The sequence below is a fragment of the Apteryx mantelli genome, chromosome 7 (genome assembly GCF_036417845.1).
Source record: "Apteryx mantelli isolate bAptMan1 chromosome 7, bAptMan1.hap1, whole genome shotgun sequence".
NCBI lineage: Eukaryota > Metazoa > Chordata > Aves > Apterygiformes > Apterygidae > Apteryx > Apteryx mantelli.
In genome coordinates this window covers 10,460,908-10,484,192 of record NC_089984.1, presented here as the reverse complement: position 1 = coordinate 10,484,192, position 23,285 = coordinate 10,460,908, and the positions used below count along the sequence as shown (strand labels likewise).

The 23,285-nt window shown below is 42.3% G+C and overlaps 1 protein-coding gene across 3 annotated transcripts; it reads left to right on the top strand.

Moving 5' to 3' along the window:
* The first annotated feature begins 9,566 nt into the window (after positions 1 to 9,566).
* Positions 9,567 to 18,863, top strand: CDK1 (cyclin dependent kinase 1). 3 transcript variants are annotated; one of them, XM_067299781.1, is made up of 8 exons: positions 9,591 to 9,673; positions 10,840 to 10,897; positions 12,080 to 12,236; positions 13,333 to 13,456; positions 13,871 to 14,041; positions 14,659 to 14,822; positions 14,952 to 15,093; positions 18,510 to 18,863. In XM_067299781.1, the coding sequence occupies exons 2-8, from the start codon at positions 10,861 to 10,863 to the stop codon at positions 18,624 to 18,626; spliced, it is 912 nt and encodes a 303-aa protein (XP_067155882.1). In that variant the 5' UTR covers positions 9,591 to 9,673; positions 10,840 to 10,860; the 3' UTR covers positions 18,627 to 18,863. The 3 variants fall into 3 exon arrangements, with proteins under 3 accessions (XP_067155880.1, XP_067155882.1, XP_067155883.1); XM_067299782.1 differs by lacking the exon at positions 9,591 to 9,673 and adding an exon at positions 10,083 to 10,203; XM_067299779.1 differs by lacking the exon at positions 10,840 to 10,897 and having other exon boundaries at positions 9,567 to 9,673.
* Positions 18,864 to 23,285: the final 4,422 nt, after the last annotated feature.

Below are 23,285 nucleotides of genomic sequence, written 5' to 3'. Positions count from 1 at the left end.
CAAAACAGCACTGTCAGTGACCTACGGGCACAATTAACTACCTGTTAGATGTTGAATTTTAACAGTATTCGTAATGTTGACACTCAGAACTGCAACAAGAACTAGAACAGAAAAAAAAAAAAGTAAAGCATACGATACTCTTCCTATTGCTTTTAAAAAATATGCACTTCTGAACAAATTTTTATAATACGTTAAAATGAAATAAGGAGCAGTCATCCTAATTAGTAACAGCTAAGCAGTCCAGTAATACAATAATATGTTTAATAGCAAGTTATTTTGATTTCCATGCTGTTACAGTATTTTTGACTCACTCTGCAGAGTTTAGAAGTTATCTTAGAACAAAATTGTGAGTGGAGTTTGGAAAAAAGGAAAATATTTATCCACAAGTAAATATGTGAATTTGCAAATTGCTGCATTAAAAGATATATACCTGACTGCCTTAATAAAAGCATACAACCAATAAATTAGTATTTAAAAGAGACGGGCAAGGTGATAATTTTTTCCATTAAAAAAACAAAACTTCTCTGGCAAGTATCAACAGAACAACGGCATGTGACAGCACAGTATCATTCTGCAAGAGAAATCAGGAGATGAGCACTAGCAAATTCCCATGGAAAGTATTTAGGCAGAGTGAGATTTATGATAGCAGAGAAGATCCTCCTAGCAGCTCACTAAAAATACCAATGCTATTTCAAAGCACATCCTCATTTCTAATGCTAGCCATTAAAAATTTCTCAAGATCTATACACCTTTAATACCCACCTGGGGGGAAGGAAGATCAGCAGATAAGGGCCTGCCCTAAAACTCTTCTCAAACCAGTGGAAAGTCCTGCTCGCCTGGACGGTGCAGAAGGATGTGAGGTTGCAGCACTAGACCCCAAGGACAAAGCTGAGACTCCTGAACTGCTGTAAGGTTACTCCAAGGCCAAGATGTAACATACCCCATTTAGAGACAGAACTGTCATCTTCTTTAAAAGCCTCACTGCTCCAAACCTTTAAATGTAGCCTAGATCACAAACCTTTCAGAATAGCAAGTCTGAAAGTTGCCTAACTTTGGGAAAATCTGACAAGTTGCATTCAACCTATATATCCACGAGCCAGACAAAAGAAATGAAGTAAAAACATCTTGTGTACTGACAATACAGTAAGTTCTGCCTTCATTTTCTAGGAGCGCTCATTCAGCAAATACAGGGCTCAAAATACAGAAGTCACAGGCAAGCAGAACAGCACCCTGCTGAGCTGAAACTTAAAAAAAGTTAGAGGACTTCAAGAGCAATGCTTTAATCTAGTCCACTGCTCCTCTTAGGGCCATTATCTTACAGTTCATTTTAAAGTGTGAAGGCTCAAAAGATTTAGAGGGAGAAACATGAAAGACTAATATTCTACGATGAAAAAGATACATCCCATCTTCTCTGCGTGGTTAAGCGCTCCAACTGGTGGCAAAAACACTGTTAAAAGCAGGATGGTTTAATGGCTCAAAATATACCTTTAAAAAAAAAAAGAGTACAATGAAGTAAAAAGGGGAGTGAAGAGGAAAACAGGATAAATCTTATTCACACTTAATTAACTATAGCTTAAATCTTACAGTTTTCAGTTTTAGTTTCAGAAGCTCTGGGCATATGGCCTAAAAAAAGGGTTTTTTTGCATTTATCATACTTTCTCAATCGTTTGAAAACTACTGGGAAAAGCGTTATTTAGCTGCTCAGACATTGTGAAACATGTAGACATGTGTTCCCTTTCACTCTAAGGACACTGGTCTTCGCAGCTAAAACTGCTTACGCTGTTTGTGCTCAGCTGGAAGAACGTCAGACCAGTCCACTCCACTGGGGCACAAGGCACTTTTGTTAGAGCAGTGCACAAAAGTGATCGCATTCACCCCGTAAGCTACATACAACATTGCAGCAAAGCGCTTTTATCAGCTAGGGCCTGGGTCTAGTCACTGGCGAGGAGGGACTTGGGAGAAAGAGAAGTCCCCGTGTAATCACGTGCGTGTTTAAGCGCAGCCTTCCATAGCGCTTTACCTTTCCAGCCACCGGTGGTAACAGTGGCAGCAGCCACAGAAGCTGCCTGCAGTTTAACCCCCTTGCTGCCGAAACCCTTCCGCGTTACACGTACACCTTTATTCACGGTACACGCTGGCAGCAGCGCGGTGCAAGCCGGCGCAGCCTGCCTGCGCTGCCACCCACGGCACAGGTCCCGCTGCTGGACCCGCGGTGCCAGGCGAGGAGGAAGCGTTTCGGGCAGGACATCTCCATCCCACAGCCACGTTACTGTTTTACGACTTACGTGCTGAACGCGGGCAAGAGCACGAACAAAACACACCGACTAGCCGCACGCCAGCTTGTTAGCAGCTCACAGGAGCGCGCTGCTCCCACAAGCGTAAGGGAGCGCGAACGTGCGGCTGCTCCGCCGTTCCAAGCGGTTCCCGAGGGAAACGCGGGAGCGGGGCAACCCGCACCACCGCCCGCGGCGGCAGGGAAGGGAAGGAAGGGGGAAGGAGCAGGCTCCCGGGCTCCCGGTCTCGCCGGCGCGGACACGAGCTGCCCTCGCCCGCTCCCCTCGCACCTGAGCGGCGGCGGTTGGAGGGGGCGGGGGGGGGGCGCTCGCGCAGGCGGCGACCGTTAACGGCCGCGGCGGCGCGAGCCCGGGCGGCGCGCGGGGGGAAGGCGGCGGCGGCGGGCAGCGCGCTCACCTGGTCTGCGCCACGCCGTCCCGCGGGAGCGGCAGCGGCGGGGGAGGAGGAGGAGGCGGCGGAGGCCATGTTGCGGCGCGTCCAGGCGCTTCTGCCACCTCGGCGAGCGCCGCGCCGGGCCGGGCTCACCCCGCGGCGGGGCGGGCCTGCCCTCGCCGCCCCTCAGGTGGGGCCGGGCCGGGGCCTCTCCGCCCGCGGCAGGGGGCGGGCTCCGGGGGCCGCCGCCGCCGCCCCGTCCCGTCTGTTCCGTCCCGCTGGCGGCGTCGCCGTGACCCGCCTGGAACCAGGTGGTTTATTACGGAGCTGAAAAGCCCCGGTTTTCCCCCGAAAGGCGGGCGGGCGCGGGGCGGCGCCCGGGGCACCTGCGGGCCGGGGCGGAGCGGCCCCACCTGCGCCGCGCAGCCCGGCAGCCGCCGCCTGCTCCCCATCCACAGCCTGCTCCCGGGGATGCTCTTTTGGGGACGGAGCCGGAGCTTGTTTAAAAAAAAAAAAGGCCCAACTTGGCGCCAAAACATTCCTTACCACAGTTAAGTGCTAGCAGTTGGCTTTGCACGGTGAGTGTACTACGGTGCTGATATGCTTACCGTAATGCAAACTCAAAACGCCTGGCACTTGATCCCGTGTGAATCAGTCTCTTGGCTTGGTGTTTTTTTTTCTTTCCAATCAAGGCTGAAGACTATAAAGCATAAAGCGCCCAAATGAGCTGCGTTGATTAAAGTAGCTCTGTTTGTAGTTTGTTGGTGGTGTTTATGCTTTGTAAATGCCTAATAAAATATTCTAAATTAGTCTTATTAAAATTTTATTGTATCATAGTTTTTAAAATTGCAAGGAGTATTATACAAGCTATTAAGATCATTCTAGTTCGGACTTAAACATCTGTATCTCATCTTCTATACTTTTTTCCTTTCAAAAGCCTTGTTCTGGTACACCAATTTTTCTCTTTGCATTAGAACTTAATACAAGAATTAGTAGGGGTTAAACAAAATGTATTTTATTAAGCCCTAACTTACCTGGAAACATTGTCGCTAATAGCTTAATCCACTGACTTTCTACTATCACTGGCCTTGTGGGCACAACGTATACCCAAATGTATAAGCTGTTCGTAAGTCTTTAAGGTACTGCCTAACTAATTGCTTTGTCACTCTCTCTGTAAAGTGCATGCATTTGTTCTTTATGTATAGAGCCAGAATAAAAGTATTTAACCAGACACTTGGGCTGTGTCTGATAGGAAAAGTTAATTTTTGACCACTGACTGGTATGGTTGCACTGCTGTAGAGTGCAGCACATCCTTGCAAGCATGCTTGTTCATCAGATTAAGTTTACATCCCGGCCTGGGATAGCTGTTGAAGTCTCAGTATTGTTCTTAATTAATTTCCATCTGTCTTACAAAAACACTGTCAGCAGAACTTCTCTTTCTTGAGAACAAGGATCAATTTTCCCCAGAATGTCTTTTTCCCTCTTATTTTGGATGTGACTCATTTCCTCAGCCCACTCAGGGAACCGGGAGGCAGGGGAGGAGAGGAAATGGGAAGAAAAGATCACAATATCCACATTGGCTAAAAGAAAACATGAAGCAAGACTGTTCACGTTTACTGATGAGAGAGGTACTATCATTGGCAGTAGCAAATTGCAGCTCTGAGGTGGGGCCACACACTATTTTTATAGTGCCTCGCACACCTCTAGCCATCACTGTGTACCACCTCCCATCACTCTTTGGAAATAAAAGTTGTAAAGGTTAAAATGGAATTTTCAGATTGTAAAAGAAAATAGCACCTTAAGGAAAAGGTCATTTTTACTGTAAGGGAGAAGCGTGTTATATTCCTACTTACACAACTGATTAAGAGGTCAATTTTTTAACAAATTCAAGTGTGATGAGTACATCTAAATCTTCAGTGCATTTCCACGGGGTTGCATACCTCGCTTGTCTATTCTGCATTCTCATCTGCAAGAGTATACCTTCATTTTTGGCAGCTGGAACGATACCTTGAGGGAAGAAAAAGAACTTCCTTTACTTCAGGAAAGGTTTCAAGTCAGGTTTGTAATTTAAATTTGATCTGATGTAGCATAGTAGGAGGTGGTTGTCATAAGATGGAAAGGGATAAACGGATAAGGAGTGCAGAGAAAAACTAAGCTTGCAGTAAGTAATATGAAAAAAAGTATTATTTGTTGAAATGAAATAACTATACCAGCAAAAATACTTTAAGCTAGTGTAACCGTCTCCACATGAGGAAGGTTTGCTGATATAGTTATATTGCTATAGCTATATTGACAATGCCTTAAATTTGGACAAGGCCAAAGGGAAAGGGACTTGAGATTTTCTCAGTCAGCTGGAGGACTCTGTTAATGAGCTCCCCTCAATTTTCCCTCCCAGAAACAGTCTCACTGAAGTCACAGGGAACGGCTTGCATGAATCAGGGCTGAGAACTGAGTTCCAAGTATGCAACTTTAAATGCAAACTCTCCTGCTCTTATACTTCCAAACAGCAATTAAAAAGCAGTTTTTTGGGCTTTGCCATTTTTCTTCTTGGCATGTAAGACATCTGAAACACATGAAGTAAAATTAGGAAGCAGCTACCTTTTCCTAAGGCTGTATCTTACAGACATCGGGGGTGGAAGTTTTGCCCAACTGAAGTTAATGGGAGTTTTGCCAATGACTTTGGTGAAGCCTGGATATTTGCCCAGATGTTCTAGAGAAACAAAAGGCTTTTTTTCTTCTGGCTTGGTATATATGCCCTGTTCACCTTTCTCTTTTAATTATAGTTATTAAAATAAACTTTCCAGGTTGGATGTTTGTAGGTACTGTATTAGAGGTTTGTATTCAACCAACAATATGTTGTCCACTAAAAGAGAACAGCTTCAGTGACAGTGAAGCATTCCCTACTGTGGAACAAGAGTTTGGCAAAGCCAGAACTGAGAGACTGTTTTAACATTTACGTCGAGGGATTGCACATGTTTTAGCTCCGGGAGGCCAACTTCAATGCCAGGGACGCTTTGCATTCCTCTGTTGACTCCTACAAACTCCCTGCACACTGCACTCATCCCTGGTGATATCCCCATGGCAGAGGTTAATTCCTGGTTCTGTAAAAGTTCACGGCAAAACTTCCACTGATTTAAAACTCAGCCAAGGTTTCCCCCTGGAAGATACAAGCACATGAAGAAACAGCAAATTAAGATTTCTTTCTATATACAATTCAATTATTTGAAATGAAGACATCGTCTATGATACTTTCATTGGTGTTATGATACTTGGGAGGAGGGGTGTGAAGTGGTTTAGTGCATGCTATACACTGTTCTATGAGAATAATACTTAAAAATCATTTGAGCTTAAATTCAAGCACTTAAAATGCATTTGAATGTTTATATTAATGCTTTAAGGACATGATGACAACTTAGTTCTTTTCTCTTAGCAGCTTCCATCCTTCTTGCTTTCTTTTCAAACACTTCTTGGGAGTTTTGTTTCCTTTCTGGCATCCTGTCAAAATGCTAATATAGGACCATGAGCAGCAGTTACTCCCTATGTTGCTTTATAGTGAGAACTGTCCTGCATAACCAGGGGCATTTAACAGGTTAAATGAATCACCTGAACTAAGCATTAAAAAGTTATCAGCCTTTGATATTATCTTGCTTTCCTAAATGTTACCAAGTCCCTCCTACTGCATTTTTCATTAAGTTATACTAACAAAATAGTCATTTATTTTTAATAAATATTAAAGGGAGTCAATGTTTGTATTTATCTGTTTTTGAGTACAGTGAACACAAACTATTTTAGATATGCTAACACAAATGAGTCAACCTTTTTTAATCACACCATTATCTAAATAACAGAATACACATTCTCTCTTCTTTACAGTGATGCTATTGCTGAGGAGAATGTACTTAATACACAAAAGACAAGACTATATTGACTCTTGCAGCTGCCCTCTACTCAGAATAGAAGGAGTTGTTCAGAGTATTACATTGGATTCTTAGCCATGAATACAACTGTAATACTATAATCCAAGATTGTAGGTCTGATCCTATATTCCTTGCACAAATAACATTTCAGTTCAAGCAAGCGGAAATCTTAGATGCAGCAGTTTTAATATACATGGCCTTTTCCCATTTATGTAAACAAAATGGTTATCAGTATTATACTGTCAAGGTAGAACTAGATTTTTATGTTGTTTGCCTTTGAGTTTTCGTTTGTTTTTCCATTTGAATAGATGTTTTGCTTTAAATGGGAGAAACAATCATTAGGATCCTTAGAAACCTTTAGAACAATCCTTAGAAATTCCAAAATCTGTATTTCTCTGGCCATTCATGACTAAGTTGTCAGCAAGCTTACTGCTACTTTTCCTTCATGTGCAAAGGCAAATCTCCCCACACACAAAAGTATATGCAAATACAGTGTTATGAGTTGAATGCATTTGTCTCAAGCAGTATTATTAGCTACTGCGAGTCTCAAGTAACAATAAGAGAAGCACCAGTCAGAAAGGAGACACGATACGTATCCTAAGGAGTTCAAAAAGTAATGATAAGCAGACAACAGACAGGGGGAGAAAAACACTAGGTAAGCAGAACTGTCAAAGTGATACTTGGCAAAATAATTTTACGACAGGTCTACGCTGTAGTGTACTTTGCCTTAGAAGTAAGCTAGCTAGGACTTACTTTCACACAGACACGGAGGGAGAGACAGAGAGCATGGCGAGGGTGGTTATGAAGCACGTAGCACCTGTAGCGACGTCAGCGAAGTTATGCAGTGCGCTCTGTTGTTAAGTGACAGGGACAAGCTGAAATTGATATCAACTGCTTTAAGTCCATACCGACCGTCAACGGCCATTACGCGCTTAACATACATTTAGGGCAAAGCAACCTCCTGTTTTTCAAGGAAACCACCTCACACATGGACGTTATCCACGCACGCTGCTATAAGGTGCTGGTACAGAGTTGCTAGTTCACTGAACAAGGAGACCACGGCAAAATTATTTCCCTGAGCCTCTCTGAGGCCTTCTTCCTGGGAGCCTTATATATAAAACAAAAGGATACAGTGCTCCTATTTAAAAGATAGTTATTCACATTTAGCATATATAGAGAATATAATCTGTATATAAAGAGATGTTCTCAAAGGGTTTGGAAACTCAGTGAGAACTCCTTGAACATTTAGTGAGAGAGTGAACCTGACGGAGAAATATTTGCAACTTTGTTTTTAAACTAAAGCTGGTTAAAAATGGGGAAAAAGAAAATGTCACTTTTAAGAAAATCCAGATCTAAAGCTGTTTGAAAAGCTGGATGACTTTTCCATTGAAAATATGTCTGTATTTTTGTCTAAAAACTTTGAAATGCAAAATGTCTCATCAAGCATAGGATCTGTTTTCTCTGCACTGTATAAAGAGTTTAAAGACACGCTGTCAGTGTATTCAATACTTTTATACACAATATATTTTGTATATAAATATAATCTGTATATAACTTAATTTATATAAATTGATAGTGCTGAATACTAATCGCATTGCTAAAAATTAACAAAGTTAACTAAGGTTATCATATGGCTGAGGTTTCCCAGACACGTTTTCTTTTTATCTGATGGGAAAGGCAGACTTTGTCCTCCTTTCTAAGATTTCTTGACAACTATTGGTCCAGGTGAGTCGGTAACAGGAGCTCTGACCGTGTTGCTGGAAATATACAGAAAATCCCCCCTCCGAGCTGTGGAACATGCACGGACCGACCGCTGGGACATGCACAGAGCCGGGCCCGAGGGATATGTCAAAAACACGCTTTGCATGAGCCGTGCAGTCGGTCTCGGACTCGCTGCCTATCCGTTGCCCGAGATGCGAGGCCGAATTTCTGCCTGGGATTTCCCAGGCAGAGATAGGAGAGCCTTGTTCTGGGCAGGTAAAACCCGAGCTAAAAGGTAAACAGCGACCTGAGAGCACGCGCGCCCCGTGCGCTTGAGCTGCCAAGCTTCCGCAGCGGGAGGGGACCGAGGAAGGATTTTGTCCCTGAGGCCTGTGCGCGCTGGCGGGGGGAGCCGGGCGCGCTCCCCTGCCTCTGCCAGGGCCGGGAAGGGGAACGGCCGGGAAGGAAGGGGAGCGGCCGGCCCTGCTCAAACTGAAACGCACGCTTTCGCGTGCTTTTGCTGCGTGTCCTGGCGGCGGGGCAGCCTGCCCCTCTCGGGCCCGGCGGCGCGGCAGGCCTGCCTTCCAGGGCGCCGTTAAGCAGCCGGGTGAAGCAGAAGCCAACGCAGTTCGATAAGCGGAGCGAGCGCTTCCGCCTCCCTCCCACGGACCCTGCGCCGGCCCAGTGCTGTCGGCGCAGGTGAAAAACAAGTGCCGCGGCATCCCGGCGACACCACGCAGCGCCGCGGCACCATCCCGTCGGGAAAAGCGCCGTAAAACCAGAAGCGCGCTAGCTTTGACAATACGTATACGCGGCACTGGAGCTCCCGAGCGCCGGCGCGGGGCCCGAGGCCTGTGCTGCCTCTCCACGCTGCCCTCCCAGCCTGTCCTTCAGGCGTGATGATTGCCTAGGGCCTAACTGGTTTTAATGGGGGGGGGGGCACACAGAAGAGCAAAACGTTCGCGCTGCCAGGAAGCTGCGGCTGTTTTGGGGGCCGATCTCGGGAAAAAAAAGGGGCTTTGCCCTCCCAAGTTGGCGCGTCGAGCGGCAGGGCTGAGGAGAAACCAGCCGCGCGCGCCGCGGCCGCGGCCTCCCGCCCGCCGCGAACCAAGCGGACACCCGGCGCGGCCTCAGCTTGCCGCGCCCGGCCGCGCCGGCTCTCGGCAGCAGCGACGGCCGAGGCCGCCTTTCAGCGCCGCTTTGGCGCCGCGCGAGGGGGGCGCGCTGATTGGCCGCTTTGAATCCTGCCGGCGCGGCGCCATTGGCGGGGCGCGGCGGCGGCCGGGCGCGCTCAGTTCGAATGCGCCCCGCCCGGCCCCGCGCCAGCCGGGACCTCCTTGCGGCGGCGGCGGCGGCGAGCGGGCTCGGGCGCACGGGCGGCGGCTCAGGTGAGGGGCGGCCCCGCACCGCGGCTCCCGCGGGGGAGGGGAGGGAGGAGAGGGGCCTCATGGCGGCGGAGCGCGGAGGCGAAGGGAAGGGAAGGCGCGAAGAGACCCCGGCCCGGCTGGCCGTTGGCGCGCGCGCGGCCGTTGGCGCAACGGCCGGGGAGGGGGGTGGGGGAGGGGCGGCTCTCCCCCTGCCCTGGCGGGGGCCCGGAGGGGGTCCGCGCTTTCCGCGCTGCTGCCGCGCTCGGCCCTCGCCCCGCGGCCCGGCCCGCTCGCCAGCCCGGGGGACGCGCCTGGAGCCGCCTCGGCCCGCGCCGTCGCTTCCTGGTCAGGCGAAAACGGCCCTTGACGGAGGAGCTGGGCGGGGGGAGGGGGGGATGTCACGGAAGGCGCCACCTCGTTAAGCGACTCCTCAGGGTTTCTCCCTTCGCCGGCCCGGAGCACTGTTTCCAGGCAGTGCAGCCTGTTGCAGTACCCCGCTAAGGGGAGGTTTGGGTGAAAATGAGTGCAAGGTCCTGACCTCGCCTTTGCAGGTACCTGTTTACGAGCAAATTCTCAACTCCCTTCCCTGTGGATTTAGCAGTTTCCTCAGTTAGGAATCCTTGTCTCAAAATCTGCGTGCAACTATCAGTACAGTTGGTACCTCGTAACACTAGGTACTTCTGAACCTAATATTAAAGTTTAGTGGTGTTAAATGAAAGAGCAGTGTGGGAAGTGAGGTGCCAGATCCGCTTAATGTGACTTAGATTTGTGGTTCTGAAGACTTACTGCGCTGTGTACTTATCAAACGATACAGGGCTGGTGTTCTCCTAAACTGCTGATGTCAAATCTTGTGATTTAGATAGTATAGTTTTTACTAACGAGTGTGACTATGAAGAACTAATGAGAAGGGTGTAGTTTTTTTCAGTTGCTTGGAGGAGCTTTCTTCACAAAAGCATCTTTCTCCTTTGAGTTGGTGCCCACTTGTGATTTGAGATGTAGTTTTGTTAGTTGGAACCCTGAATAAACATGTCTGTTTTTTGCAGAGGAGAACTGTAAGTGTCCTGAGGTAAATCCTAATTCAAGTAAGAGGCAAAAGTAGTTTCCAAAGGCACGATGTAACTTCAGTAACTTGTCTGCATTCAGGAAAGCAACTGTTTAATCTTATTTTTTTATTATCATAATTTCAGGGATAATCATATCAAACAGCAATGGATGATTACACAAAAATAGAGAAGATTGGGGAAGGTAAGTAAGGAGAACTATGAGCCTTATAATGTTCTGCAGTTTGATTTATCAAGTGTCATAGAAGCCTTGTGCACTCCACCTATTAGTGGAACTACTGAGATTCAACTAACTGGCAAAATGGGCCTGTGATTTACAGGATTAATTACCTCTACATGTAAAGACTTTCAAACTGTCCTTGTGTGGAAGCTTGTATGGTCTATGTGAAAGAGCTGATCAGTGTTGAGAGGTACCTGCCTTCATAGTGATGGCTACTGATGTAATTTTCCCCTGAGAGGGGGAAAAATATGTTCTGAGACCTGAAATTGGCTTTTGAATTTAGGAAGCTCCTCCATTCCTTTGCATCTGAAATTGTTTACAAGTTGCTCCTGAAATCATACTGTGTGGCAAACTTATTTCGTTTGAAGATGCTGGTAGGGAGTAGTGGTTTGTGGATGGTTCTGCTTGGGTTATATTGCTAGTGTCTTTTATAATGGTTTAACCTTATGTAGACAGGAGAATTTGCAGTAGATTACTCGGAGTAGGCTCTTCTTAAACTTGTCTTATTGTTAACTTAGTTAAGCTTACAACAGTGCTTCATAACTAAAGCCTTGTGCATGAATGTTTATTCCTGAAATAAATTCTGGTGTAAGCTTAATCTAAAAAAATTCATGCTTCAAGAAAGGTGAAAAGAGAATACTTAGGTTGGTTGGTCAAGGGTTCTGCTTCTGTGAATACTGATGGTTGAAATGTAGATCCCCCTGCCACCTGCACAAAATTATTGCTGGTTCCAATTTTAGCTTCTGCCGAGATCCATAGCACTACATTCTCTCCTGCGTTATTGGCTGTGCTAGAGATGTTGCTATAGGTCGGGCCAGTGGATGGACGAACCTCTGACTGCAGAGGGAACACTACTTTTTTTGCAGCGCAATTTTTATTTTTTAATATGATGCATCAACTGCAAAATTGCAACATGCTTTCTTCCCTTGGGCATGAAGAGGTACAGCAGTCCTTCCTTAAAATTCATCAAACTGAAATTTAAATAATACTTGACTTTACAACTATGTCTTCCAAATATTCAAATTTCAGCCTTATGCTCCTAAGCACCTTGTTCTAACAAATGATACTGTTTATAGGTGCCATGCTTAAAAAAAACTTATTGTATGGTTATTACATGTTACTAATTTTTTTGCTGTTGCTGTTCAGGTACCTATGGTGTTGTGTATAAAGGTCGGCACAAAGCAACAGGCCAAGTGGTTGCCATGAAGAAAATACGTCTAGAAAGTGAGGAGGAAGGTGTTCCAAGTACTGCTATCAGAGAAATTTCTTTATTAAAAGAGCTGCATCATCCTAACATAGTCTGGTACGCATATATTAGTATTTAGCTAAACTTTCTGAAGGGCACTAGCTCTCTTTAGATACGAAAACTTTTTTCACCATTCTAGTGAGGTGGGAGTTTCTCTGCTAAAAGTAGTATCTGCTTTGGCACAAATACACTGTAATCCTAAATTCTGTATTTGTCAGTTTTCTAAATTATGACTTCTTCCTGCTGTGTCTTCCTGTTCTGGGAATCTAACATCTCTGCCAGTTTAGTGATTTTTATGCAAGCTGTGTGGTTATCATCAGAGTGGAGACCATATCATTTATGGAAAATGGTTAAAGCTGTTTTTTTTTTAGTCAGCCTCTGAAATTTATTTGCCATCTTGGAATAGATTATCTGACCTTAGTACTGTTATGTGAGTCTGTCATTCATCGCTTCCTTACAGTTTTGTAGCAGAGATTTAAATGTTACTTTATAACACTTTCTTAGCTGGCGCATATTAGGGAACTGTGATTGAAACTTCCATCAGTGAGTACTTGACATGTAGGACTGATCACAACTACTGTGTTTTCACTTGCTTTTTGATGGAGCAGAATAGCTTAGATCTCGTGTGGTTTAGAATTAGCCGAGTTCCAGCTAAGTAGTGCCCCAATATATTTATGCTTGGGTTTAGGTCCCCTTAATCTATTAATGATGGAAGGGATACTTAAAAACATGTACAAATCCTGCTCTGCCTGGTAGGTTCCTATTTCAATGCAGAGTCCTTTACCCCTTCTAGTAATCCAGGCACTGCTTTAATCCAGCTTCAAGTGGAAGCTAGACACCAACATCCACTGTCTTGTTAAAATGCAACTAGATTTTTTTTTTTCCCTCCAATTTCTTGTGGCTGATACTAGGTAGGAGGGAATGCACATCTAAGAGGAGGAATATAAGGTGTTTATCTGATACTAATTACTTAAAATGTACTTGACTTTCCAAACCCCAGTGCAACTTACTAAATCTGTTCATCTTTGAAGACTGAAAGCTTTAAGGTTTTCTTATTAGAAACCTGGAAAACTTGTGTCCCTGTTGAGAGGGGAAATGTAACAGTGAGTCTACCCACTTTTGCCATGGAGTTGACTGTATACTCAATTTTCAGTCTTCAGGATGTACTTATGCAGGATTCAAGACTGTACCTCATCTTTGAATTCCTTTCCATGGATCTCAAGAAATATTTGGATACTATTCCATCTGGCCAATATTTGGATTGTGCACGTGTTAAGGTAATGAGGACAATTTTTTTATGTATTAAAGAAATTAATCTAAAGAAGACCTACAAAGCTATAAACAACTGCAAATATTGTTTATCTTCAGCATAATTAGCTCCTTGAAAAAAGGAAAGGCTAGAGAAAAAGCTGTACATCATAAAAGGAATCTTTAGTTTTGCTTTCAAATACCTTTCAATTCTTTTAGTTGCTGAAATTAAATTGCCTTAAATTATGCTTAAGTAAACAGCCCAAATTACTTTCTTGTGGCTTTTTATATGATTGATACTAACTCAATATCTGTAATGCTTTGGATCTCGGTTGCATACTTCTATGGGGAGAGCTAACGCAAGAAAACAGCTTTATGTTGCAGAACACTTAACTTGCAGTAAAGGTCACTCCTATTTTTTTTTCTCTTCATCCTTTCCACAGAGTTACTTGTATCAAATATTGCAAGGTATTGTGTTCTGCCATTCAAGAAGAGTTCTGCATCGAGACTTAAAACCTCAGAATCTGTTAATAGATGACAAAGGAGTGATTAAACTAGCAGACTTTGGATTGGCCCGAGCCTTTGGAATTCCAGTGCGGGTATACACACATGAAGTGAGTTGAAACATCTTCTCAGTGATTAGGACAAAGCTTACTAGTTTCCTGATAACTGTATTAACATGAAATAGCTTAAAAAAAAGTCATGGATTTAAAGTCATCATAAAGTAACAGTAACACACAGTTATGTTTCTCTGATTTGCTCTATTTGATGGCTTTCCATGTCTGCTACAGTTGACATCCCCTTTTTCTCCTTGGGAGCAAGGGGTATTTCAATCTCCCTGACCATGTTTTACTCTAAAGTGCTAAGGCATCTTATGAATCCCACTGTTTCCTTAACAAGGAGTCAGACAGGTCAGAACTTGTTCACTGTCTTGAAAGGACATTTTCACTTCGTACAGTTCTAGTAGTTAGGTGCTAAAGGTGTACTTCCTGCTCTTGAGCAACTTGTGTAGGCAACTGCTTTGCTTGTACTAGAAACTACTCTAGTGGGATTTGTTGCACTTGTTTTCAAATAGCTTGAAAGAAGTGCTTCCACTAAAACTTCTAGTACTGGCTCATACTTTAACCAAAAGAACTGTGTGAATGTTCCTTAATACTGGATGAGCAACTGTATTTGCAGTCACCTAGAGGACTTGAGTCTATAAGCTTATAAGAATTTCCTTGTTGACTAGGTAGTGACGCTGTGGTACAGGTCGCCAGAGGTGTTGCTAGGATCTGCTCGTTACTCAACTCCTGTAGATATATGGAGCATAGGTACCATATTTGCTGAGCTGGCCACTAAAAAGCCTCTCTTCCATGGGGACTCGGAGATTGATCAGCTCTTCAGAATCTTCAGGTATGTCGGGCTGAACCTGTCCTTGCTGCTTGTGCAGCACTGCACAGCTGCACTGTGCACTTACAGAAATCGTAACAGGGCATCAAGCTTCAGACTAAACTGACTCTTATTTTACTGATCCTTGCCTAGAGCTTTAGGGACCCCCAACAATGAGGTATGGCCTGAAGTGGAATCCCTGCAAGACTACAAGAACACATTCCCCAAATGGAAACCTGGCAGCCTGGGAACACATGTCAAAAACTTAGATGAAGATGGACTAGATCTGCTGTCTGTAAGTAGTCTTTCTTAATCTGTTTGCTAGGAAACTGAACAGGTAGTTTCAAATACTCTAAAAATATCTAAAGCCATTCTACTCAGGTTTGGCTGGAATTAAGATGTGTGGATGTTCAAAGTCTATCAGCAGTTGTATGGGCAGTTGTTCTGCCAGCAAAACTGATACCTAATGGATGAAACTCACTCATTGTTTCTTGCAAAGCTTTTCTTAAGCAAACTTGGGATCTAGGCTACTTCACTGATGTTCTTATTAAGCAATTATGCCTCAGAGCTTGCCTTATATTAATAAGCCAGGGGCAACTTGAGGATGAGCTTTTGCAAGCAGCAGATCTAAGTGAAGGCTCCTGCCCAAAAACTGTAGCTGTTGTCTCCCTGGTGCCAACATTAATAGTGATGTGGCTGTACAACTGCTGATCCAGTTGGAAATGTTTTTTTATTTGTCGTAGCATGTGGATTAATCTTTGTGGACTCACCTTGGTTAATCTTTCATGATGGTCTTAGCAGACCTAACAAAGATGGAAAACAGCTGTTTTTACTAATTAGATGTGAAACCAGGGGCTTGGTCACAATGGACCAACTTAAACTAACTCAACTGCCTTTTAATTTTGACTTAGTTAATCCACCAAAGCCAAAGACTAACTGGTATATTTTGTGACTAGGGTGAGTTTACTTCAGTCTTGTGGCCAAGCAGTTAAACTACCATATCATGCTTTGATTTGACAGGTTCTTCATCAGATTTTTTCATTTAGTGCTATGTCTACTCATGCACTGACTTCACAGTCTAATTTAGGTCATTTTAGCTGTGCTTAGATGTACCTAAATATGAGGATGTGCCTTGGTGATTCATCAGCTGACTCCTAAAGCTACACAAGTCTGTACTGTATAGATATGGGGAAGGTGTTCTGTGTCTTAAAATAAGCTGAAGCTTCAGAACCACCTTGCTAGAAGGGAAACCTTGTATTGCAATTACCCTTGTAGCTGGCTCATGTTCTTAAACTGCTCTTTTCTTTTGTGACTGCTTATTGCCCATGTGGGTATGGCCATAGCAAAACATTCTGACGGAAGTGGTGTTACCCACGGATCTCAAACGACTAAAATTTCCCATTTCATTTCTTTGTGGGAACATGGCCACCTTTCACACTAACAAACTCAACAATGCTTGTTGGCTATACAGCTCTCTCTGAAGCTTGTAGCAGTATTGTTTTATGGAAATAACTGACTTAAGCTGGAAATCGTTCCTTTGTGTGCACTGATGGTATCATTGCTAAATCCTAGTTTGAAGTAGGATTGCTACTGATTGTACTTGCTGAAATCAATTGAACAGGCAAGCGAATGCTGTTGATATTGCCATGTAACTGACCTGCTAAGTGATCTGAGCTTAGTTGTGGCTTCACCATATAAAACCCATGTTTTGGGTCTGCTGCTCACAGACAGGCAAAAAAATTACTACTTCCTCAAATGGTATTAGTGTGGTGCACAATACTAATCTCAAAATATATTAAATGTCTCTAAAATCTTCTATAATTTCCCCATGAATATTGAAATCTGAGCCTGATAACAGCGGCATGGCTAGATTCTTAGGCATCTGGGATCCGTTTAAGTTTCCTACAGTACTTAAGTCTGAGGCAGTAGTATAACTTTAAAGGCAATGAAAATGAATAACTCATTCTATAGCACAAGCTCAAGTATGACAATGAAAATGTTAATTATTACTTTTGTAGACTAACTTACAGATGGTATGGAAGTAATAACTAAAATAGTGTTCTCTTAAAAAAAGAAAAAAAAAGAAACCTAACACTTTTTACTCAAAAAAAACCCTTGATTTTGCTTTTGCTTTGACTTGAGGCATCTAAATACTAATTGCTTGAGTGAGGTTATAAGCTTTAAGACCTTCATAAGCTATGTGACTTCTGTCACCAGCATTTCAAAGCACTTGACTGCAGTCATCAGAAGACTTATCTATTGGGCATTACACGTTCCAGGACAAATTGTTCCAGACTCTTCAAAGAATAAATTGTCACTAATCTATCAGCTGAAGTGCTGTAGCCTTAGTATTTTAGCATCCCTTTTTGGAAAAAATTTTTCCTGTTTTTGTCTGAATTAATTTCAAAAGAACTTTTTGTATCCATGTCAGTTATAGCTACACCCCAGAAGAACAGTATCCTAATGAGAACATGTCATTTGAGATGAAACTGGACATACAAGGTCTAAATCTAGAAACAGTATTGATTTGGCAGGACTCTACAAAATATAAATGCAAATTCAATGGGTTAAACTTGGAAGTCTCCCTGTAAGATGAAGTCTAAGGATAGTTAAATGTCAAGACTGAATGCTGGGTAGGGTAATAAAAGTTAAGTCTTTTTTCTGGAAGATTACCTCTTGCAGAGATGGGGGAGAAATGGCTGGTAGAATCCTGAAAACTTGAATTTGGAAGGTACTTTGTTTTAGTAAGGGGAAATTGTGTTGTGGGAGGGACTTTTGCTAATTTTAGGTCTGATGGTAGGAAACTGAAATGCTTAATAGCTTATTTAAGCTTTTTGTGGGACTTCTTGGAGCCATATAACCTGTAAGGCTTGAGTCCTAATTTCATTACCTATGTCTATGTGCAAGTGTAGAGCTATATAATGGCATGTTGGCTCTAGGGTAACCTCAAACCTTTCCTCTTTATGGCTTCTGGTTCTATTATATGAATTGCTACAGTGGTAGATACTGCTTTAAACTGATAGTAAACATAATCTTTTACCTGTTCTAGAAAGTTTTGGGATTATTTCAGTGGCTATGGCATTCCTTTATTCTCTCCCATCAACTTTATTTTTGAGGTCTTAAATTGAGCAAAGTAACTTATTGCAAAGAAACTCAAGTTTTAGAAATCTGCTTCTTCAGTTCTGTCTGGTATACACACCTGTATACTATCCTAACTAGATCTGGTTCTGTAGCTGAATGATCACTCCATATGTAATTTTAACTGTAAACAGCTGCACCAAGCTGAGTAGAATCAATTTCACATCAGTTTTGTTAAACTGAAACTGAAGAAGCAAATGCTGGACCACTTGTCTATGTAAGTGTTTTGGGCTTTAACAGTCTGAAGTTAACAAACTTCCCCTAGCTGAGAAGTTGAAACTAATAACAAATATTGTCACTTGTTGCCTGGACCTGAAGCTAGTCCAGTGCATTTGGTGCCTGACTACATGCATGGGCTTGGTTTTTGAACAGGATAAGTGTTTCTTTACCTTGAGATATGCATTATTAACATTCCGAGTTGTTCATGGAAATGATCTTACTCTATGAGAAATCACAGAACAGAAGAGGGAACTTATTTTTCTAGTTATGTTATGGTTATATATCCACCCACTTAACACACAACTCAAGTTTCTGTTTTGTGAGGGACTAAATGTCTTTTTTTCCCCCTTTCAGAAAATGTTAATTTATGATCCTGCAAAAAGAATTTCTGGCAAAATGGCCTTGAACCATCCATATTTTGATGACTTGGACAAATCTACACTTCCAGCTAATCTGATCAAGAAGTTCTAGACCCTTGGACTAAATCAACCTGAGTGAAATAATTGTGATTATTTTTACTGTTAAGTCTGTCTGTAACTTGTATGTCTGTCTTTCTGCTCTAAAATTGTGGCTGTATTCAGTGTGTTCTGGTTTAAGTGTTATCTAAATGTAAATATTAACCTATTAGTGCTCAACTCAACTACAATGCAAATATTACTGCTGTTAATGCAGTACACTTTCTATAAATAAAGCTTTAAATTCAGAAAAGGACTGAAAATTTCTTTCTAAACTATAGGCATTGTAAAAGTGAATCCAAGTGTGTTTTGCACTGTGCTGGTAAGGTACCACTTATCTCCCAAAAAAAAAAAAAAAAAAAAAAAAGCAAGCTACTCTAAACTACTAAATCCATATTCTTGGTATGGTGTATATAGTTACTCTGACGTTTGATTTGTTTAAGCACAATGTCAGTCTTAAGCTTTATTTCAGCATGGTTATGAACATGCTGAATGACATGTAAGTTGAAATATCTTGAGCTGAAGAACTGCAGATTAAGCCAAGCAGACGGGCAAACTTGTTCTAGGGTTTGCTTTTTGAAGATGTTGGAAAATCAGCATTTGGGAAGTCTTTGCTCTGTTCTTTACTGTTATTTTGAAGGCCGAAGAACTTACCTAGATAGTGCATGCTTGTTGTGAATCAGTGTAGTTTTGACTCACAAAACAGTTAATGTATGACAACTTAAATTTTACATGGGGATTGTCTCTATACCAATGTGTAATTGCTTAGCAGAACCCCTTTCAACTGCTAACAGTCATGTGCCTTTCCTCTGATTCTTGTTAAAGATAGAGCCCTTGAAATCATTCCTGAATTTGAAAATTAATCTGTCTTCATTATAGGAGTAGTCAAATATGTTGACTTAACAAGGCTGCTCTAGGAACTGTCATCATAGTCTGAGATGCTACCATGTCTACAGATTCTCCCATGACTAAAGAAGGAACTCACTAAAGCTCTCCAGCATCTAATTTTGCAGGTGAGAGTATTGTGAAAAGTAAAACGGAAACTCATTAGCAGGTATATACTAATAATTACTGATTATATTTCATTAGATTTCCAGTTTCTACCCCTATTTGAGGCTTTCAGATACAGCAATAGAGGCAGGCTGCTAGATTAGAAGAGAAGCAGCAGAATGAACTCCTGATGACTTAGCCTAAAAATTGCTATTTATATTAAAATTGAACACAGGTTGGCAGATCTAACTGTGGATTTTTATTTACAGTGTTAAAGTTGCAATTTGCTGTAAACTCTAGTTATAGGACTGCACATCTGTCTTTATTATACTTAAGTCTTATTGGGTCTAAGCACCATAGAACTCCTGTAGTTGCTGTTTTGGGGCCAAAGCTTGCAACAAAGTATAGGATAGAAATGAAGGCCTCAAGCTTCTAAATCAGGCCTGTGAAAGGAACAGTAACTGCTCATAAGCAATGAGGTTTGTAAGAGGCCTGTCCTACAAATACTGATGAGTGGAGATTTTGAAACAGAAGCATCAGATGATGACATTCTGTACCTTAGCTGCTTATTATAGGGCCCACTGACTAGTTAGCTGGAAATATTATAGTATTAGGCTTTCCTCCTTTAAACAAAGAGCATTTTTAGATATTGTCTTGTACCAGCTGGGTATTAGCATTATACTCGGCAGAGTAGTTCTTACATTCTCCTTCCTGGAAATATCTGGATACTGTTATGTTATGGAATCATTTAGCAGTAGAGAGCCAAGAAGAAATACTTACTGAAATTGCCTATACAGAAAGTTACCTATTAACTGAAGGCAGAGGAGAGGAAGACTGCTACGGCTGACTCGTTCCTGTTAACATCAGTGATAGCATGCAGTTTTGAGAAACTGAGAAATTCTTTCCTGCTCTTGAGTGTAAGTTGACATGAGCTTACAGGTGAAGGGACAGTACTGCTGGTGCTAATTAGTGGCATCAGTGTAGAGGATGACTGATACCTGTAAAGGTAAACTCTTTTACCAGTGACTGCTCTGAAAATCTGAAGTTAGACAAGCAAACTATATGTATATGGAACATTAGCATTTAGTGTCTCTTTGTAGTGAACAGATTTGTATTTAAGTTCTTTATATGCTGAGAGGAAAACTTGGATTTTGTAGCTTGTAGTGTTAATATTAACAAAACCCTTTTTTTTTTTTTCTTGTTGTATAAGTATTGATGTCTGTCTGCTTAAAGCTTCATATGTGATACGCTGAATGCTTTGGCCTATCTTAAGAGATTTCAGTACTTAAATTGCTGAAGGAAGGCTTCTTTTTAAACAGTAGCTTACTACAAGCCTGACTTTTTTTGTACATCCAAGCACTGTGTTATGATGGTGATGTAACATAGTTACAGCTGTAGCTCTGAATGAACCGTTTTCTTACTCTTAGGAAAGATGAGAGCTAAATGAACATAATACCATTCATCCAGGGCTGAGGTCGGCTATGGTGGCAGATATCATGCCTAAAAATGTGGCTGTCATTTTGAGTAGCTCTGAAATAAAATACAAAGTTTCAGTGATGCGAGTCCTTTTCCTAAAGGAAAAATTACTTCATTACACAGTCCATAACTGCCCTGCTGTGTAAGTCTAGTATGTGGAAGACTTGTGATGCTGAGCTTCTAGCTATCTGAAACTTCCTTTTGCACTAGTGAAAAGTGGTGCCTGGCATTCTTGGGATTTAGCTCACTGTGGATAATCTGCAGCCCTGTTTATTGATGATTGCTGTGGCTATGTATTGAGATAACTGAACTGCTGTAGTACAGCACTGCTCTCCTCCATCAGCTGAGGCCATCACAGTGGTTGGCAGGGTTTTACTGGTGCATGACTTTTAATAGGCTGTTTTGACAACTGAGTTGTACTAAGCTAGCAGTTGGACATGGGCCCAGCAGGCAATAGCCAGCATGAGATTTTCTGTTTCCTAGCTGCAGATAGAGAATGATTACCGCAAAATAGAGAACATTGTACATTCTCAGAAGTGATGAGAAGTCAATGTATTAAATGTTTTTTCCCCCACAGAATGTACAAGATGTATAGGAGGCATAGTATAACTTCTATGCTGTCTTTGAAACCGCTGACTTGTCAGGACTCAGTGCTAAGTTACTATTATTACTAATGATGTAACTATGTTGAGTTTAAAGATGCCTTAAAGGACTTCAGTAATAATAGTGAACATCTGTAAAATGTTTGCAACTTTTCAGTAATTTTCTTTTGAAAGTTGTAAGTAGGGGGCATTACTTCTTATATAAAAAGCAGCCCGGTCTTGGTTGAAATAGTTACATACATTGTATTAATATTACCTCTAATGCTATGGCTGCTGGTCAGTAACGTGTTTTCTACCAGAGCACTGGCAAACCCTGGCAGGGAATTACAAACTAAAGTTATTCTTCCAACTTTTTCAGTTCAGAAACAGTTTCTGTTTCTACAGATTGTGGAATCATGGGAAAATCTGTAGGTTTATTGTGAGGAAGGGAGGGCAAAAAATGGACTGAGCCTGCTTGTCCTCCATTCCATTAAAAAGTAGTGCAGCTCTAAGTCTGTTGTATACAAGAAAGGGATTTGATATTGGACCAACTGGTTCAAAAAAAGCTTCCCAATGTTAGAAAGTTCAGTTCTTAAAAATACTGAGCCAACTATTGGGTACTTGTGGACTGAACTCAGCTGCATTTATTTTGCTCAGCAGACAATTCATTTTGCTGAGAATATTGCATTGCCATCTGCTGCTTATTTTAAAATAAGTGACAACTTTTAAAAAGAGATTTTGTAGGAAATAGAGGGAAGAGAAAGAACTTCGGCTTTCAGAGTGTTCCCTTATTCAAGCATTTGGCAAGTAGCGTTAACTGAAACATATATCTTTCCACGTGCTCATGCAAGTGTCAGGCTCAGAAGGGGCCTTTCTTGGGTCAGTTCTTCTAGCAATGCCCTTATGTTGTGGTGTTCAGTGAAATCATTTTTTTATTCTCTGAACAGGTACAGCAAAGTTAGTTGATAAGTATGTTCTGCCACAGACTTAACCTGTTTCAAATCTGTTCATTTATAATCTGTTCTCTTCCAATGACTTATCTTGTGAATGTTATCCTATTGCTCCTTTAGTGCCTTGTTGCACCAGGAGATGGATCAGTGTCAGCAAGGTTTCTGTTCCTGAAATTGCTGCTACCAAACACACAGAACTCATCTCTTCATGTATTTTCCTCTTTTATCAAGGTTCTTTATCATTTGACAGTCTCCAGCAACTTGATCATAAATTTGGTATTCCTCTTCCTGCCTTATTTTCTTGTCCTAAATATTTCCCCCTATCATATATCAGCCACTTCTAGAGTCATGTTTGCTTTGGAAAGCGTAAATCTGCTTAATATTCTCACACAGTGTCTCATTATTAAATTCCATTGGCTGTATGTGATGTGTTTATAAATCATGTTCTCTGCACAATGGTTTACTGTGCTAGGAGATGCAAGAAATTACACAAAAGAAGGTAAGACTGTGTTTCAGGGAAAGGCAAGTCTGGGGAGACTAATAGCTACCGCTTCCTGCCCATACATTGGAATGCTTTGCATTAGCATGTGGCATCTTGGAGCAGTGGTCAGGGGCTGAGACAGAGCAAGGTTTAGTGATTTGTCTGGAGGAGAAGAGTTGTCAGTCTGTGAGGAAGAG

What these genes read in the sequence shown, in the direction of transcription:
- CDK1 (XM_067299779.1), top strand. Translation starts at nt 9,586, where the DNA reads ATGCGCCCCGCCCGGCCCCGCGCCAGCCGGGACCTCCTTGCGGCGGCG. An exon ending in GCGCACGGGCGGCGGCTCAG is followed by an intron (nt 9,674 to 12,079) that starts GTGAGGGGCGGC and finishes GTTGCTGTTCAG; the next exon opens with GTACCTATGGTGTTGTGTAT. An exon ending in TGCGGGTATACACACATGAA is followed by an intron (nt 14,042 to 14,658) that starts GTGAGTTGAAAC and finishes CTTGTTGACTAG; the next exon opens with GTAGTGACGCTGTGGTACAG.